Source organism: Halichoeres trimaculatus, unplaced genomic scaffold (assembly GCF_033239565.1).
Source record: "Halichoeres trimaculatus isolate MK-OKI-2021-1 unplaced genomic scaffold, fHalTri1.1 fHalTri1_scaffold_1, whole genome shotgun sequence".
Classification (NCBI taxonomy): Eukaryota; Metazoa; Chordata; class Actinopteri; order Labriformes; family Labridae; genus Halichoeres; species Halichoeres trimaculatus.
In genome coordinates, this window is record NW_027437179.1 from 38271703 (window position 1) to 38291602 (window position 19900).

At 41.4% G+C, this 19900-nt stretch overlaps 1 protein-coding gene across 3 annotated transcripts in view; it reads left to right on the forward strand.

The window, feature by feature from the left end:
* The first annotated feature begins 666 nt into the window (after positions 1-666).
* LOC141793938 (uncharacterized) overlaps positions 667-19900 on the forward strand; it is a 32276-nt gene continuing 13042 nt past the window's right edge. The window contains exons 1-2 of one of the 3 annotated variants that reach the window (XM_074674827.1): positions 667-886; positions 19052-19165. In XM_074674827.1, coding sequence (XP_074530928.1) covers positions 808-886; positions 19052-19165 — 193 coding nt within the window. In that variant the 5' untranslated portion in view covers positions 667-807. Of the gene's footprint in view, positions 887-17896; positions 18000-18115; positions 18350-19051; positions 19166-19900 lie in introns of those variants that run through there. The other 2 variants (XM_074674835.1, XM_074674844.1) reach the window with 2 other exon arrangements.

Genomic DNA, 19900 nt, shown 5'->3' on the forward strand with positions numbered 1-19900 from the left:
GTAAACGCAGACAAGACTAGATCCCTGCAGTGACTTTACGAACGAGCTATGACTTTAGACAGTTTTAAACTTTGAACAAAACTGAGTACTAATGTTTTTGTCATGTTTTAGTTTAAATCATCCAGAAGTAATGATGTAATGTTTGTGTGAGTCCGCCAAAGTTCCCAACCCTAAACAGAGCAGGAAACATAATCCTTTACAATCTGTATCAGTATTTCAAGTTAAAACAAGGTCTTATCTTTAGACAACAGCGGCAGTAACTCAGGCTTTTAAAGGATTTCCTTCCTCTTTATGATTTGCAACCTCCAAAACAGTGACACAGCTTTGTCTGTCTATGACCTTTGCATGTTAATCCAGTGTTAGAGGGAAGTGTATCCTGAATGTGTCAGGTTTGATGTATACGTACTGTTAATGTAAACACTGACAGGTATTTAAGGAATGCTGCAAACAGGCTTTTTTAAAAATACATCCCAACAAGAGCCCATTTTTCTCCTTCCCTCCATCTGCTTGCTCCTTATAGGAGGGTGGGGGCACATAGGAAGGGTTAAAGTAACCAGTGGAAGACGGGGTGTAGGGCAGGGCCTCAGTCAGGGAGGAGGCAAAGGAGGAGGAGGAGGAGGAGGAGGAAGGAGGGAGGGGGGGGCTGTATAAAAACTGACAGAACACAAGTGGTGCTTTATCCACCCTGTCCCGCTCTAGGTAAGAGGAAACCCTAAAGTGCTCCGGCTCAGGCAGCTTCACCCTTTTCTTTCTCACACTTTCTTTTCACACACACACCCGTCGGACGTGTGCACGCTCAGGACCAGAATGGCAGCATCATCTGCACGGAGAACAGACGCGCTCTGCAAAATGCTGGCTTTGCTCCTCATCGTCCCACTCTTCAGCGGTGAGTTTTTTTAAAAAAAGGGGGTCAACTTCTCAGGGTCTGAATGGCTCAACGAAAGGAGGGAAAAGGGAGGGCCAGGAGGGGTGGGGTTCAGGGTGGAGGAGTGTTTGTTTGAATGGGCTTTGAGTTGAATCCAGGTTTTAACCCTACAATCCTTTTACTCTCTGGAATGCACAGATACTAAAACAAATGTGGAGTGTGAGACTTTAAGTGTTTTTTCTGATGTTTGTGCTTTTCCTCTGAGGATGCACACAGGAAACATGACTTTGGCATAAACTTTGCAAACAAAGGGATTCCTCCAGAGTGAAGAGTGTGGTACTGAAGAGGGGAAATGTCTTAAAAGTGATTTGAAACTGAGATTTTGACCTTTCTGTGTGGCTAAATACTCATGAAGTAGTTTTTTTTTCTTTTCATTGAAGTCAACCACATTTGATCCTCTCACTCTTTGCTATCTTTGTTATTGACCTGATTCCCACGTCTTCAAGGACTTTCTGATATGTGCGTATTTATATTTAGCCGGTTGTAATGTGAGGCCCGCTGAAGTGTGCGTGAGACGAGGGTGTGTAGTGAATGTGCGTTCTGCGATCTGGAGGCAGCTTTAATGAGGCTTTAGGGATGATCTTAAACTCCTTAAGTACAACATGTGGCTCCGATGGCTGAAGTTTGAGACTCTGAAAACCAGCTAAACAATCTTTAACCTTCAGTATCTGCTGTGAAAAAAAATCTCAGCTATTGTCTTTATTAAACCAATCAGGGAACAGAACATCTTCACTTCATTATCTCTTCAGGGTGTGGCCAATTCAGCTCAGGTTGTCTGTTTCTGATTGCATCACTGGTTTTGCACAATGTAGGAAGTACACTGCAAAAAATTAAAATCTTATCTCATGATTTTGTCTAATTTTCAGTAGAAAATGTCTTTTTAGACTCAATATGAGCCACATTCACCTGACCAGTCCAGAAAAATGTCTTATTTCAAGTTATTTAAAGACAAATATGAGGTCTGAATTGTTGTAACAAGTAAAAAAATCTGCCAGTGAAACAAAAGAAAAGTTACTTGTAGTAAGACATTATTCAATTATTTAAGTAATCGATTGCTCTGATGATTATTTTTATGATTAATCGATTAATCTCAAAAAAAAGATGAAAATGCATAATAGCAAAATTTGCAAAATATTGTTTGCTTAAAGATATATACAAAGAAACAAAATATATGAACATAGTTTAATCTGACTAGATGCTACTAGGCCTGGGTATTGCCGAGAACCTCACAATTTGATTCGATTTAGGTTCTTATGTTGCGATTCGATTCGATATCGATTAGATTCGATATTGATCTAAATGCTTCGATTATGGATTTTCATGCCCTATGTGAACATATGTGGTATGTAACCTCACGTTTTGGAGCAATAAAACAACCCAAACTTTAGACTGTAAAGCCGAAGGATCTGGCTTCATGCTGCTGCTGTTGCTTTAGCTGCCATTTTTTTGCTGTTTGGTCTCTGGTGGCCCTCGTCTGTACAACGCAAGTAACACTAGGGATGGGAACCTTTCACATTTGAAACAATACAGTACCAATACCCCGGTACCTGGCAATCGGTACTCAATGGTACTAATTTTCAGTACTTTTTTGTGTTCATATGATAAAAAATATCAATTTAGTTAATAATTTTTTTTTTTTTTTTCCTGTGTAACATATTTATTACTCAATACATAACATTGCAATGCTGTGTTAATGTTCAGCATGTAAAATCACCTACTCTTTCACTCCTTCACAGTCACAAGGATGCATTTAGGTACCTAAACATGGTACCTTTTGATTCTATGTGAATCAGTACCAGGTACCTTTGACAGAATTTGGTCGGTACCTATAAAAGTACCTAACTCTGTACTCATCCCTAAGTACCGCGCACAGTTGCCCTCACTTGCCAGGAGATGAATTGATTCAGAGGAATTGGGCAAGGAAAATTTTCGAAACATCAATTTTAAAATATTTTTACCCATCCCTAGATACTACATTTATAAAGTATAAAAAGTGATGTATGTGTTGTCACCTACAGAATCAATAGTATGGGCAAAATAATAGAAAATATATTGTTATGTCATCAGATTAAGAAGTTAATGGGCCAAAAAGTCAAATAAATAAAAATGTGTCCTCAATCTTTTCACTTGCAGGTCAAATAGTTCACCCCCTCTGCCCCACCACTATCTGTAGCAGCTAACGCTAAAGCTAGCGTTGGTTTAATGAACTCCTCGTGGTTTTCAAACGGGCTGACGATTTAATAAAAAGACTAAACAAGTCCTAAAAGACACACCATGCATTTCACAACATATAAAAGGAGTGTATGTGGGATTTTGTAGCTCCTCCCCTCGCTGTTGAGCTCCCGGCTCGTCATCGCTGAGCCCAACATGTTTGTGTTTTAAGTGCTGGGTCATTGCAGTCATACTGCCGTGCCATGAGAGGTCATTTTTGTCAGTTAACGCGCTGTGTGCTTTTACTCATGGTGAAATACTCTCAAACTCTGCCGTTATTCTTGTGTTTACTCGTTTCCCTCACCTGACGGCTCAGCTTCTCCTCCGCCACGCTGATCTGTTTACATGTGACGCATACAGCCACACAGCCCAGGTAATCTACACTCCAGTCCAGTAGGTGGGGGTAATGCACCTTCAGCTAGTTACCAACTGCTTAATAATCCGACAAAAAGGAAGAAGACAAACAATAATTATGGAAAATGTTGTTGACCCTTTTACTAATCAATTTTTATCGATTCCTTGTTGCAGCACTACTCTAAACTGCTTGAAACAAGACTTTTTTTGGACTGATAAGTTCAGTGTTGCTCATGTTGAGACAATTTTTACTTAAAATAAGACAAAATCACTCGTTAAGATTTATTTTTTTTTGCAGTGAGAAGAGTTTTTGAGCTACTTCTACTTTCTTTTGCACACAAAGGAACAGAGATGTCCTTCAAAACAGGACCAATCAACATTTTTATGATCCTTTGCAGAGTTTAAAGACGTCGCTCAGTCTGGACGAGTTATCACAAACGACTCCAGTTTTCTGTCACTGGAGGAAAATGAAAAAAAAAAGCACATTAGTGAAACTTTTTGTTGACATAATCAAAGAGGAAAAAGTCTAAGATGTCTGACTACAGCTTCGCCATCATCTCCGTTTGTCTCAGTTGTGGCTGGAGTAAATCACACAGCACGCTGCTTAATTTAAACCTCATGTCTTGTTCTTATAGAAAGCTTATAGAAATGAGATCATCTGCAGAGGGAGGCAGCAGCTGCATGTGTTTTGGAAAAAAAAAAAGAAAAGAAATGGCCTTCACATTATGAATGAGAGGCAGTTCAACTTTTATTTTGCTTCCCAGGGAGAGAAAGAGAAAAAAATCAGGCTCTCTGTGCGCGCTGTCGTTTTTATCCTCTCTGAAAATCACGAGCTGCCAACGGAGAGCAACTCGAAACATGTGACAAGCTGCAGATGCGCCAAATGTGCATGTCCAAAAAAAGATAAAAACACAGGGAAAGCAGAACAAAGACAAGATAGGCCCCTCAGGCTTAATTCAAAACAAGATAAAACGTCTCCTGAGGCCGACGGCAACCCTGCGTCTGAATTATCTTGTCACATCTTGTAAGTTATGCAAGCAAAAAAAGAAGACGGGAGAAGTGTACAACTTTACAGTGATGAGGTCAGGAGGATTCACAGATGTTAGCGAGCGTAACGGTTACTCTGACAACCTGGAGGGGGGTCGTGGTCGCAGATGCTGAGCAGAAGATGATCAGAAACATCAGCAGGGGGAAACCCTGTTAGGAGCGCGTAGCTGACGTCTTTCTCTTCTTTCGAGTGAGACAAAACTCTCCTCAGAGACTTTAAGATGAAGATTTTCTTTCAAACATCTGAAAAATGTACTTAAGAATTTCCCCTAATGTAGTTTAAGCCCTGGCTGCGCTGTGAAGTGGTTTTAGGAGGCTCTATAGTTAAGAAACAAACCCTGCCCAGCCTCGCTGCCAACCCTGCAGCATGTAATTATGTAAATCATTGTTTGTGCAGAGCCCATTGAAGTAACAGATGTAGCACAGATTCACAGGAACAATGTCAACAGCAGAGGGCTTGTTCCTGCTACGCAAAAAGAAGCAAAAGCCAACCCCAAAGACAAGTGTGCCAGCAGTGGCACCAAGACATCTGGACACACACACACTTCCACACACACACACATGAGATCTTAATTCACTCAGGGTCATGTTTTCATGGGGCTGCTTTTCCACTCATCTCCCTAACAGCTCCTTCTTTGAACTCCTTCCAGCCTCCTCACTTTAAACTGTTTACTGAGCACGCTCTCGTACAATGAGCGCTGACACGTCGCAGACAAACAAGCCGCTCCATCAAACAGCCAGGAGGTGCCGGTATCTTCCCTGATCTGCAGATTACACCCATGGGAAGGGAAGGAAGAGGAAGCTGAATCCTGAGTCTGTGATTGCTGAAAAGGAGCCAGACTATTTGTCCCTAAGCTCCAACTAAAGCTCTTGGCTTTTTTTTTTTTTTTACATACACTCTTACAAAGATCAACAGTGGCTATTAAAGAAATCAGGAGATTTTTGGCAGAGAGCATGGGCTTAAAGTGACACTCCGGGTCCTGTCACAAGGTTTAGGGCAGAAATTACCCCTACAGCAGTGTTTTTGTGCAGCAGAAGCCCAGAGTGCCCGCACCAAACACCCCCTCCCTGCTCCTCTGCCGGTTTCCTCTGCACTCAAACGGGGCCATATTTTACTTGACCAAAAACACAAATAAACGGACACCCACCAAAAAAATCTGATATCTGTCTGCATTCATACTTTATTTAGAGAATTTTCAGCACGTTACTTTCACACCAAAACACCGCTAAATAAGGCTCTAGTTCTCATCGTGTCTCTTCGTCCTGGCAGACTACCTGCGTTTGTTTATATCTGGCACGCCGCGCACGGACTGATACACTAAGCGGCGAGCGCCTCGTAGCCAGCTGTGGCTCTGCAGCGGAGGTAGCGCCGCTTTACGACACAATGAGAACTAGAGCCTTATTTAGTGGTGTTTTAGTGTGAAAGTAACCTGCTGAAAATTCTCTAAATAAAGCGTGAATGCAGACAGATATCAGATTTTTTCGGTGGGAGTCCGTTTATTTGTGTTTTTGGTCAAGTAAAATATGGCCCCGTCTGAGTGCAGAGGAAACCAGCAGAGGAGCAGGGAGGGGGTGTTTGGTGCGTGTGCCCTGGGCTTCTGCTGCACAAAAACACTGCTGTAGGGGTAATAGGGACTGAAGCCACCATGAAGACCACGTATGTCAAAGTGTCCATGATGCTCTGCAATAGTCCTCCGAAACACAGGAGGGCAGTGTCATGTTTCCATTTGCTTCTTTTTAATGAAATTATGTCAAAGTTTAGCTGATAAATGTACAATACAGCAACTTTTACAAAGAAAAGCAGAGAGGAGATGTCAGAGGAGATTAAACATTCAGCCCATGTTTAGAGATTCTGGAAATGTAACTACAGAAACACAATGACTTTCAGAAGACAAATCACAGGGCTTGTGTCAAATTGACAAGTTGTGGTCATAGAGTGTAGAATGGACAGCGTGGTCCAATCTTTTACCATTGTGGATTTTGAGGCCCAAAATCCCCCGCCTGACGCGCCGCCATCTTGGAGTCTAGGGAGCAGAGGATCTGTGTCGATCCAGGTGTCAAACTTAAGTTTCATTTCTTTCTTTATTCTTTGTCTTTGCACACTGAGTCCATTTTTTTCAGATGTGTTTTTGGATCCGTAATCTGAAAAAAAAATGTCACGCACAGACACCTTTCACACTGAATCCAATGCGCTTATTTTGTATTGATTGTGAAACAATTTGCAGTACAAGAAAAATGCAATCATCAAGCAGTGATCCTGAGCAACGGCTGTCAGTCAGAGGTCTTCTTTTATCATCTAAACATCGCCCTAAATGTGTAGAAAAAGTATGCCAGAAAATGTGATGTTGCAAGTAGCCTACGGTGTCTCTCAATAGTCAAACTACCCAGGAAATGAGCTGGGTGGATGCCAAAAAACACAAAAAATTGAACCTGTTCCAAGAAAAATAATGATGGACCAAAGTTTCAGAGCGAGTGTGCAAACATGATTGACAAAACATGGGATCAAATTTATTTTTTATCGTACGTTAGTTTCCGACAAAAAAAACGGACTCAGTGTGCAAAGGCCTTAATCTCGTCTTGGATTTCCCTCCTGACAAGTATCGCACTATTCTTGAAGGAATTACACAAGAATGGCAGCTGTCAATCATCTTGCCTGGAGCCCTGTTTTTTTTTTGTTTTTTTTTTTACCTCTAATAACTGATGAAATAGAAAGATTTTAGCAAAAAGAGGACTTGAACATAACACAGCTCAATTATATCTTCATATCACCACGGCATATGAATGTGAGACATTTTCTACCTGGTGTTTTTTTTTTTTCTTTCTAAGTTTGACTTTGTTTTGACTTGGTTGGAAATTTTGGAGTGTTAGTGGCACAGAAATTTTCTGTGTGAAAATGGGCCTGGACTGCGCCGGCATTAACTAAAGCTACTGGAGCATTTTGGGGCTACATTGATAAAAATATTAATAAGTCTCTTTGCTGATGCTTAACTTTGATGCTAATTATCAGATAGTGATGTATGAACTTTATGCACACATCCTGATTCAACACAAGCTGAGAGCTGCTCATTTCAAGAATGCAATAAGTTCTCGATGTTTGGTAGAAAATTTTCTACTTGAAATTAAAAAATCTACAATATTTTATGAATTATGAAATTTAAGTCATTGGATGAAGAAACTTACTTTTGTTTTGCATTTTGTTCATGTAAAAAGAACAAATTTTAAAACTGAAACGGCACAACAATGGGCTGTGTTAAAGTCAAAAAGTAGCTGATGTAATTTCAAAGTTTCAAGTTCAGCTTGAAATTGCTAAAACCCAGCAGACAGTCGATCCAGGAAGTTGACAAACCACCAACTTAGCTTAAATATAACTTGTTTTATTTCAACACTATCTCCCCTGATGTGTAAGAAATGACGTCGGTAGATTTGCTAAAGATGTGGTGCAGCTCAAATCCTCCCTGGACTAAATCAAAGTTGATCCTGTGAGCTACAGCTGCAACAGAATCCCCCTCACAGTCTACCTGCACACTCTCAAAGCAGACAGGCCCGTTCCAGGTAATGCACAAGGCAGTGAAACTGTAATGGGTAACTGTGAGCATGTGTGTGTGTGTGAGTGTGTGTGTGTGTGTGTGTGTGTGTTGAGAGGGGGGTGATATAATGTTCCCAATTGGAAGCAGATGTCATGTTTCCTGATTGTGCTCCTCCAGGAACAGGCATCATGCGTTCGATAAGGAGCTGCAGACGCCCGGGGGTGGGGTGGGGTGGGTTGGCTGGGGTGGGGTGAGCGCTGCAGTGGGTGAAGTAAGTGCTGCCTGCCTGATTGAAACCATGAGATCCAGTTGCCTTTCTGCCAGGAGAGAAGAATGGGCCCGGCTCTGCTATTAATCGCTGTGACAGGACCGACAGGGGCGGGGTGGGGCGACGCAGGGGGGGTCAAGATAGTGGGGTCAGCAGTGTGTTGTTTCAGAGAGTGTAGGGTTGCAGAGCATGTTTAACCCTAGGGGACTAAAAGCTCCAATGTCACATTCCTCCGCACGCTCTTAACTCTTACAATCAGATTCTTTGAGAGTTAAAACGGGACGATAAATTAAGAAAACAAACTTAATGAATGATGATTGTAATAACACGCAGACTGTCTCTGGAAGACAGAAGAGGCAACACTGGGGACGTTTTGCAACTACAAACGCTTTAATTAACTTCAAAAGGAAACTGAATCCATCTGCAAGCGTTTATGCTTTTTATTAAACGACATTTTACGAAAAAAGGAACAATTACAGAAGGTGAGGTTGACAAACTTGGACATTACAAGCTATTGCGGAGTGATTTCATGCGTTATTTTGCCTCTGCTTTTGAAATTTCTTTGAAATCAACTTCTGGTTGAATGCAGGAGGGTTTGAACGGAGGAGGAGGTGAGCCACTGGATCAAATTTCCTCGCCAAAGTGATGTCAGACGGCCTCTAAAGAGGTCGTTTGACTTTGCAAATTGAAGTCCAGGCAGAAGAAAGGAGGAAAATTGCACTTGAGGGCAGTTTTGTGACATTTTTCCTCAAATTTTTGCTCAGACTAATTGTCCCAGTTGTGTTACATTATATAAAAACTACTCCATTTACAACTTTTAACCCCTGATTTACCTAAAAGCAGCATATTTTTGAAGCTGATGTACACGTTAGTTGACCTAACGATGATGCATCATGGGAATCCGAGGGAATCTCATTATGTGCGGTCTGAGCTTTTCCTTCCCACAGTCTCTGCTTTATCAGCACCGTGCAAGGCACCCATTTATCCCACAGATAGAGACATAAGGAATATTTCCAGGACATGCAGTTATAGAAAAAAGGGCGATATATCTAGAGAGTGTTTATAGAAGCTGTCCACGCTGAGCAGACACACACTCAGTTAAAGAAGTTCAAACACGTCAGTTCAGCTTGAAGAGACGCGGTGTGGGACTTGTCAAAGCCAAAACTTAAATTAGTGGATTAAAAAGTCAGACTTGAACTGCACGTCCCGATCTCAATAAGAGGACTGTGTCGTATGGTAGCTATCGCTCTCAGTGTGCAGCAGGAAAGGTGCTCGCAGAGTCAATCATCACGACTTTAAACACGGTGGTCCAGTAACGAGAACAGATCATTATCACCTCACTATGGCCCATTACACAGCACAGGGTGTCCCTGAACCTAAACAGGGAGAGCGCTGGGGCCCAGAGGTAAAAGGAACAGTTTTAAAGGTGCGACCGTTTTTAACGAGAGAGTTTAAGACAGGACAAACTTTACCAAATTAATGCCATGATCATTTTACCGCTTCAGATTTGACCAACAAGAGATGTGACATTAAAAAAGAATGAAAAAGAACCATGTTGCAATATTTCAAGTTAATAAAACAACATACTGTTTTTTGAATAATTGAATATTTTATAGCAAAGTGGCAACTTCCAGTGTTAAATAAATCAAACCAATAGAGTCATGCAAAAACGCTATAGGTTCCAAAAGCCAAGGAAATCTAATCAACTCAATAATAAAATGGCCATTATTACAGCAGATGTAAACATGCTGCTACAGCCTGCTACAAACAATAATTTTGGTCTTGATATCTGATTTCTAGTTTCATTATTAAGGGCAGCAAATGCAGAATAAGATTTTATAACTGGCCCAATTTTGAAGGAGTACAGCTCATCTGCCTTAGATTTATTGAAAGAGAAGTTGAATCTCCATTTCCATAATGCGGCCGCTATACTGTAAACTAACACAGACCTCATTAAGACCTAGTACATTTTTTGGGACAGTCTGCTAATAAAACACAGCATAAAAAAAATCCTTGTTAAATGTTCCTAAATTCTGGACACAGTCCCAAATTCCTCAAATTCCAAGTTAGTTACAGAGCTAGCTAACAGTTTTTTTAAGCCCTGTTTACGCAACAATTGACTATTCAAAACATTGACGTAGCCTTTGTGATGTCACCTGTCTGTTTCTGAAACCGTGAAATGAAGCCAATCCGCGTCTTTGAGCAGCTACGGGGCGCCCGCTGGCCATGTGACCTGAGCTGTCCCTCTGATTGGAAAATCAATTGATGCCAAAAACTCCTAAACCGCAGAGATAGAAAACAAGTCACTCACTGTACAGTGTGTCCAATAGTGAAATCAGAGTTTTAGACCCAACCTGTTTTTGTACCAGGCTGTAAATATAACTATGCTTTTAAAAACTCAGTTTTTATGGCTGGGTGTGTACCTGACTTCTGGTCCTTCTGCAGCCAGCCTCAAGCCGATTCTGGATGAACAGCGAGTTTTAGCACTTATGCAAAGGCTTCATTTTTACTAACCAGATGTTTCTCCTTGGATTCATCTGAAAACGCTAAATTGAAAAAAAATCTACATTTACACAAAAATGCTGAGGGACTGAAAGTGTTACAGTAGGCATGCCAGGCCTGTAGTTGGCGCTATAACTGTCTTGTCCAGAAGCAGCTTTTGGTAGATCTCTATTGAAGTAGAGTTGAGCCGATAATCTGGTGTGTTGGTGAATACTGAGTGCAAAAGTGGAGCAACAGATGCTCATTTTGTTAAAGACAGTTAGCAAATTCAGTAGACTGAACAGCACAAGCACGACACGGAAGTCCGCGACAATTGTAACAACGGTACTGTCCTGTTGTATGCGTTTCCACTAAAAACTCTTGCTTACTGTTTACACAGCAACGATTGTGCTGTAGGTCGGCAAAAACACAGTTTCCATGTAAACGAGCAACCGAAACCCAGCAATAGTTTTGCGTTTCATCCTAAAACCATTGTCATGTAAACAGCCCCTTAGCTACAAAAATGTTCTACTTTTCATTAAGCAAACTATCATTAACTAGAGGAGGCAAGAGATACATGATGCTAACATTAGCTAGGTTTAATTTTATAATATAAAGCAATATAAAGGGGGTGGAAATGGTTTAGCCTCTAAAAAGTAGGTTAATGTCTTCATAGCCAACCCCCCATCAATAGTCTGTTTAGGTTAGATCCCATGAGGTTGGGTCCCTTTACTTTCTACAACTTGCTAACTGGGAACAAAGTGGTGCAGCTTAGCTTACAGCTGAATAAAGTAGTCACCTTGTAAATGTGGCGACTCAAAAGCACTCAATATTTTTCTATGAATTCTGTCTCTTACAAGTACTCCACTTGAAAAATTGTAAGCCTGTGGTCATAATGAGAAAGCCACAAGAATGAATACAACTAGAAGTTATGCAAAGATGACATGTAACGCTCTTACATGCAGCCTTGATAGACTGAAAGCATGCAAAGCTTTCTAACCCCCCTCCACAGGATGTAGGTGTTGCTGTATGGCTCCCATAAAGCACTTCTCTTTACATTACACCCCACAGGAGGAGAGGTGTGAAGGCTGAAGGCTACGTCTCACCGCCTCACCTCCAAAGATGCCTGGGATTAGCTGTGCGTGACTGCGACAGGGCGAGCAGACAGGGAGGGTTGGGAGAGAAGAGGGCGTTGAGCTGGAGGCTTGTCTTCCTACATACCCTGCCACATTCCTCCATCCGGAGTCCCAGGAGATGGGGGGTGTGGGGCAGAGCATTTCCAGACCACAGCCATCACTCAGGGAAATATGGTGGGAAAATCTTCAAGAGAGCAATGAAGCCAGGGCCAACGCTGCGCAGCATATGGAGTCAGGGTTGGTTAGGTTCGTCATGTTTGTGCAAGGATAGCAAGACGCATCACTGATGACTGATTTCTCTGATTCTTCTGTACGAGACACAGAGACGAGGAGTGAATGACAAGTCTGTGTGGGTTAGAGGGGAGTGATGCAAGAGTTAGAGAACGTCAACATCTTTGATATACAGCATGAACCACTGAAATGTTTCAGTAAAGCTGGAGAATGACAGCTCTTGGTTGTGGCTCATGCTAAATGAACGAAGAGGAGGTTAGAGGGTCAGAGAGTGTGCTAACTGGAAACTTTCCCACTGTAATAAAAAGGGTTTGGGTTAGAAAAATGAGTTTATCTGATGATGTTGAAGACACGAGCTGGCTGACCAAAACTTAGCTTGTTGCTAGGTGTTACTACAACACATCAGTAACCTAACAAGAAATATATATTACCTGGCGTGACCAGTTTTGAGCAACCAAAAGGAACTTTTTTTGCAATGCAGCACTTAGCGTAGAGGGTGTGCTACTTCAAGCTCGCAAAAAGTCAGGGCACATCCCAAGGAGAAACTGGATTTCAAGTCTAACTTTCTGAAAAAAAGGTTTTTATGCAAGGCCATTTTGGCAGGGAAAAAGGGTTTTTTTTTAAACTTTCAGCAAAATGGGACAAAACTCTTGTAGAACTCAGCCATAGGTTCGACTACTCCTAGGGTGCATCAGTGAGGTCCCTAGGAACGTCTCCAGTAGGCTTTCTCAAAACCGGGTTTCAGGTCCAACAAGCATCCCAAAAATGAAGCATTATGTTTTCTTTCGTGTCTCATTTTTAGGTAAGATCTTAAAACTGAAAGCAAGTAAAACAATGAAGTTTAAGTAAAAACATGAACTTTCCTGATTTTTTTAAGCAGATACAGCAGCAGAAAAAAAACAAACCGTTAGCTAGGAAAAGTTAGCGCCTATTTAACTTATTTCTTTGTGCTCCTTCCACAAAGCATAAAAAGTAATAACTGCGACTTTTAGCGTAAGTTTGCAAAGAAATACTTCAAAGCTCAGTTTCCACCAAGTGGTTCAGTTCGACTAATCCTAGGACAGATCCCCAAATAACCGAGACGAGACGTCTCACTTTTTGGGACCCTTACATAGGGGTGCCAGACTGAACCGATCCAATCTCGGAAGGTGGAGCTACAACACTGCAAACCATTGATTGGTTGAAAGAATCGTCACTTAACGTGGGACAGAAACAAGAAAAACAGAAACAAAGCTTGATTGCGCTTTGTAACAAAGAGACACATGCTAATCACAAAGAAGATGAATTGCTGGATGTCTTCTGTCGTTGCTCTTTGTTTACTGTGTCACTTTTCTTTTTTTTTGTTGGATTTATTAGCAGTATTGCGCTGCTATGATGTCACGCTATTATTTAACCGATAGGGCTATCGGCATTCCAGCTTACACGCCGCCTACCAAACCAATCCAACCTGTACCAAACCATCCTGATCTAAACCAGACTGCTTGGTGGAAACGGGGCTATGGATAACAGAGTACTGCTAGCTAAAATGGTGAGCTAGTTAGCTAGCATTAGTATTACACATAAAGCTGCAAAATTGTAAGCCTTTGATGTAGGACGCTAAAAACATCAGCAACACCTGAAAAAGCAGGTTAAAATTAAAAACTGGATGTCAAGAAAAGCAGCCAGCTGTTAGCTAGGTTACAGCTGGCATGAATTTAGCTTGTTTCTTGCAGCTCAAATTGATTACAGGTTAGTTTTTTTTTGTTTTTTTTAAATGTACAAATAAAAGTCACACAATATTGATAGTCACATAGGAATATGTCAACCTGTCTACAATGAAGGGTATATCACATTCGTATCTGAGGGTTTCTGGTAGACAGCTGAGTCATTATCTCTAAATCTATGTCCTTCAAGCAATATCATCTTCAGCCTTGAAAAAAGTCCGCCTGAAAGAAATAATAACCCGACTTTGGGTCTACAACAAAAACAAAACAATAAAAAGCAGTCACTTGGATCAGGCTGTTTCTGTAAATGTTGGTCATAAGGAGCAATTATACGCCGAGGTTTCATTCCCGCAGGGCTCTGGTGTGTCAGGAGAGTTTGTTTGTGTGTGATGAGTGATGGTCAGAGCTGGATGGAGTTTATTGGTTTTGTTGGCAGCACTGCACAAAAACAGGCAGTGTCTTATTGTGTACAGAGTGTAACAAACATGCTTTACTTCAGAAACAGCAGCAGCTCAGTTTTACAAGTGTGCCTGTGGCGAAGTGACATCATTAGCATAAGACTAAAAAATGTTGTCTTTTAGTGGATAAACACGGATAGTGTGTTAAAATGATATCAGTGCCATCGTGGTTTTCTACATTGTGAAGGAAATGGGAATCAATATCCTGTCTTTACCACAGGATCTACCCCAGACTGTAACCAAAAACTAAACAAACCCATCAGCCGCAGCATCCATCATCTTTCTGTTTCACTTAACAACACCGCTGACAGGATGTTACCCCCAAAGTCCACAACAAATCACCTGGCAACATGTCGGGATCACAGAGCTGCAACAACACATTTCAGGCTCACACTCCTGTGTGTCACATTTGTCTGACTAAACCTGATTTATGCCTGACTGTCCCAACCAATTTAAACCTCATCCTTTCCGGTGAAATAAACAGACGGACCACCCAGAGGCAGCTGAGGGTTGGCAGCTGAGGCTCCTCCCGGCTGCAGACCACTGAGTCTAATGGACAGCCTTAACAAGGTTAGGGAGTCCTTGACCTGTTGCCAGTCCACACCCACACTAATGCTCTTAATAGTAAACCCAAGACGCCATGAGGCACTAAATTAGGAAACACTGTCTCCGTAGTGAAACTTGAGCACGTCTGTGAGTTAGCTGCTGTTATAGTAGGTCTCACTCACACACTGAAAAAGCCCGCCAAAGTTTCCTTCTTTACTTCAACCTGGAACAAACTCTGGGTTTTCTCTCCCTGCTTGACAGACAGCTGCAACAGACAGTTGCTGACACAACCAGAAGACCTCCACGGAGATTACTGCTCCATCTGCTCTCACAGCACACACACTGTTTACTCTGTCCTGGTGGCACCTGTCTGTCACAATGATTTACCAGAGGAAGTCTGTGGACATGTGTCTCTGTGGCACTTCTGTGTGATTATATGCGCCGCATGTGTGAAGACCTTAAGCGTCTCACTGTGACTGTGAGACGACAGGGAGGAGACAGCACCGGCCTCATGTCAGATCTGATCTCTTGACCTGGGCACTAGTTTGGAGTGCCTTTGTCTGGGAAGTGACCCCAAGAAAGAAACTACAAGTCTCTTTTTTAAACAACTGTGAACTTTTCACCACTCTCCTAAGTCAACCCAGACCAGTCCCATAATTCACTAACACTCATGTTTGTTCGAGTTCCTGCGACACAGGAAGCCAAAGGTCCTTACAAATCTTGTCCTCTGGACTGTTAGTTCAAATCATTGACTCCTAGGGGACAGCCCTTGTTGATATATTGACCACTTTACTCTGTGTAAACCATGGAAGTAGACTTTATGACATCACTCATTGGTTTTTAAAGAGTCCTTTTAGGCCCCGTTTACACAACGTTTTACCCAAAAACAAAGGGACTGTTTGTTTTTAGGATGAAACGCAAAAATATTGTTGGGTTTCAGCTAGGGATGGGTACCTTTCACATTTGAAACAATACGGTGCTGATGCCCGGTACCTGGCGATTGGTACTGGTATTCAACGATAACAATTTTCAGTACTTTTTGTGTTTATGTGGTAAAAAATCCCAATTTGTTTAGTAATAAGATACATTTTTTTCAACAACACATATTTATTCTTCATTATATAAACTTGCAATGCTGTGTTCATGTCCAGCATGGAAAATTGGCTACTCTTCCACTCCCTCACAGTCACAAGGATGCATTTAGGTACCTTTTAATTTTACATGAATTGATACCCGGCACTTTTGACAGAATTTGGTCGGTACCAATAAAAGTACCTAATTCGGTACCAATCCCTAGTTTCAGCCTTTTGTTTGCACTAAAACAGTGTTTCAGCCGAACTAAAACGCTAACTTTTGAAAAAGACCTCTAAAGTGGAATTTTTCTGAAACGCTCCGCTTCACCCAAGAGCATACAACAGTATTGTTGTTACGATCGTGTTGGACTACCGTGATGTACTTGTGTTCCTCTATCTGCTGAATCTGCTGACTGTCTTTCAACAAAATGTGCATCTGTTGCTCCACTTCTGCACTTAGCATTTATTGGGTGGAGATCTACCAAAAGCTGCTCCTGGACAAAGTAGTTACTGGGCCAACTACAGGCCTGGCATGCTTACTACAGCGTTTTAGCCCCTCTGCGATTCTGTGAAAATGCAGATTTCTTTTCACTGCATTTTAGCATTTTCAGATGAAATGTTGTCATGTAAACGGGGCCAAAACTACAGTGAAAAAAATCTACATAAACACAGAGGGACTGAAAATGCTGTCATGTGCATTTTAGGCCTGTAGTTGGTGCTGTAACTGCAAAGACACACTCCACGTGACCACTTCCTGTTCTTCCATGAACTGGAAGTAGTCTGGCTAGCTGCTAATAAACAAAACAGAGGATGGTGCAACAGAAGTACATTATGTTGCTTCACTTTGAATTTTTGTCAAAGTGTAGTGTGACGTCAATTTAGAAGCCATATTTAAATTTTCTGCATTTTAATCAGATCTGTTTTTAGTTTTTCTGTGTGCCCTCTTTAGGCAGAAGTATGAGTGTGGTGCTCACCTGTGGGCGGAAGGCAGCCAAATAAAAACTTTGTTTTTTATTTTGTTTTGCAGTAAGATTTGGATTCACTTTTTGATAAGTTTTCGCTTCTTAAGTCACTGAATAGTCAGGATTTACGGTAACGTTTGTGGTAACAGTTACGGTAATGGTGGCAGCGGCGTTTTCAGAAAAATTCCACTTTGGGGGCTGTTTTCAAAAGTTTCCGTTTTAGGTTGGATAAAACGTTGTTTCCATGTTAACGATAGGCCAAAATGTAACAATACTTTTGCGTCTAATTCTTAAACTGCTGTCATTCAAACAGCACCTTTTTACTTATAGCCATAGAAAATGACTCACTTTACGAATGTTCTGAGTATTTTATTTCACTTATCCAGTCAAAGCATTTAACCCAAACTGCTTCCAATGGATAAGACTTTTCTGCAACAAGAATTCAGACGAGTTACAGCTTTAGATGAAACAGTGTATAAGAACAGGTTGTTAAAACAGCAGTAAAGTAGTTTTCTTACACACTCACAAGACGAAACCTAAAAAAGGGATGCAATGACCTGCTTTGTCCACAGAGGGCGCCAAAATCAACGCAGCGCTTGTCGCTTAGATTAATTGATTATTTCACATAAACTTGACAAACTGCACAAGTTCAAAGCTGTGAAAAACGGCCATATTGGTACGTTTTGAAAGCACCTGTAGTTCGTCATTTCAGGGAACAGTAAAAATAATTTCTAGTTTTCAGAAATCTGACCACATAACTTAAGTCTATGTTTTTCAGTCTACTTTGAATAAATCAAAAACAAAGCCATTGTGTGAAATCAGTCTAAAGTGAACACAGGCAGGAGTTGCAGGAAAATGAAGGTCAACAGGGGGCAGCAAACTGCATCACCAACCTGAATCCATCACAAACTCAATCTGCCAGCGTCTGAGCAGAAGCAGAGCGAGGAGTAATGAGATCTGCAGCAGTGAGGCATTATGGGAATGCTTTCACAGTGAGGTCATTCTGTTGTTGTTAGACAGAAAGAGGGGAACCTGGGTTGAAGGGAGGTATGCTGGGTATTCTGGCTCCACTTCTGGGTACGAACCTCATCACCTGACTCGAGTAGATCAGAGAGGGTTTGGCTTAGTAACAGAAAGAAAACGTGCTCTGGAAGACGTCCAGGTTAAAAAATATGACGGGTGAAGTCCCAGCTGACCAGACTGGAAACATCCTGAACCAGTACCTAACAACTGCTGCCTGAAAGTCATACGACTCCTGGAAACGGGAAGCAGTGGCATGATTCTGTCAGAAAAACGTGGAGAGTGATATTTTCAACAGCTCCACTCTTCTTATTCTGAAGCTCTTTTTGTGTATTTCATTTGTGGAGTGAGTCACTGTGACCGCAGGATTTTTTGACCACCTCAGAGCGAGAAAATTGCACTTCAAAGTGAGACTTCATGATGTGATCCAGACATCTGAGAGCATCAGTTATCTGCTGCAACGAGATCTATCAGCTCTTCTCCCTCTTGGGTACAAAGAAAGCTGTCTGAGGGCTTTCACACCCTGCATGACTTCATACATGAGGAGGGGAATTGAGGTTTGCACATTGCATGATGTTCTCTGGGAGCTGTGAGTGAGACCCTCACTTTAAAACTTTATTAGAGAGTGTCTGCAGGACAATAATGAGAAAATGCCCTGCAGTTTTCAAGTGTAGCCATCCAAGAAAAAAATGTTAGTTTGAGAAAAGTTTGAAAAATGGAGAGCCTGACAGACGATCATAAAAAAGCATTCAATCATACACAGAGCTCTGTTTCAGTTGACAGGCTACTGTGAGGCTTTGAGAGTTTCAGGTTTTTGGCACAAGTCAGCAATGTTTATCATACCAGTTGACAGATTTCCCTGTGAGGCTCATAGCATTCATCCCAGTGGGAGTGAACAGGAGGTCAGAGCTTTGGTCCGCTGGGATTAGTCCTGGTCTTGTACTGAGGGATGGTTTATTTGCTCAGACTGAGCAGAGGAATGAGTCCACCAATGGGTTTTATGGAGGAAAAGCTCCTCTGCTGAAACTGGTGGATTCTAAAAAATGCATTTCTAAGCTCCGAGGCAGTCACAAATTGAATAACATTATCTTTTTTTTCTGATTTTACAGCTGGAGTTATGGCACAAGAAGACGATGAAGTCATCACGGGTTCGACGGCAGCCGTGAGGACGGCAGAAGCATACGTACGAGGCGACATGTTACCCCAGACAACTCCAGCCTCTGGTACGTTAAACTGCTGGTTCCATAAACACATTAAAAAATGACAACTTTTACATGTGAAGTGTACGGCCCATCCCAACTCCTACATTTCTTTTTGCTGTGCACATGACTAGAAACAATTTGACTCATTGGGAAGGTTGACTGGCAGAAGAAAAGAAATCACTGGTGAAGCATATTTTTTATGGGTCAGAATAATAAAATGGGTTAGTTATTATTAATTACTATTGACACCTAATTACAGCTTATATAAAGTCTTTACCCTCCTCACAAAGTATCTGTTTCATGGGGATTGATACCAGAAAATTTCTTCTGCCAGCTCCAATCATTGACTATAAAAAAAAAAATGGACGTCATCTTGCTCGGCTTGACGTGAAGTTGTCACAAAAACTGCTCCCCCTGGTGACTGGCTGCAGTATAGGTAAAAAAATCCGGCTCCACAGTCATTCCAGATGGGCTGTGGTCAAACTTTAAAAAATTAATACACCTCGTAGAAATGTTTCTCACATACAAATATTGTGGTGATTAGAAGATATCATTTGGCTGCCTTGTATTCAAGTCCTCTTTTTTTTTTCTTTTTTGCAAAGTTTTGTTTTCATTAGTTATAAGAGGTTAAAAACAAGGTTTTACGTCATGTTTAACGATAATTGATAGCTGCCGTTCTTGTGTATTTTTTTCGGGGATTGTAAAATATGTCGGGAGGTTAAAAACGAGATTAGACTTGTGAAAGAAAAAAATATA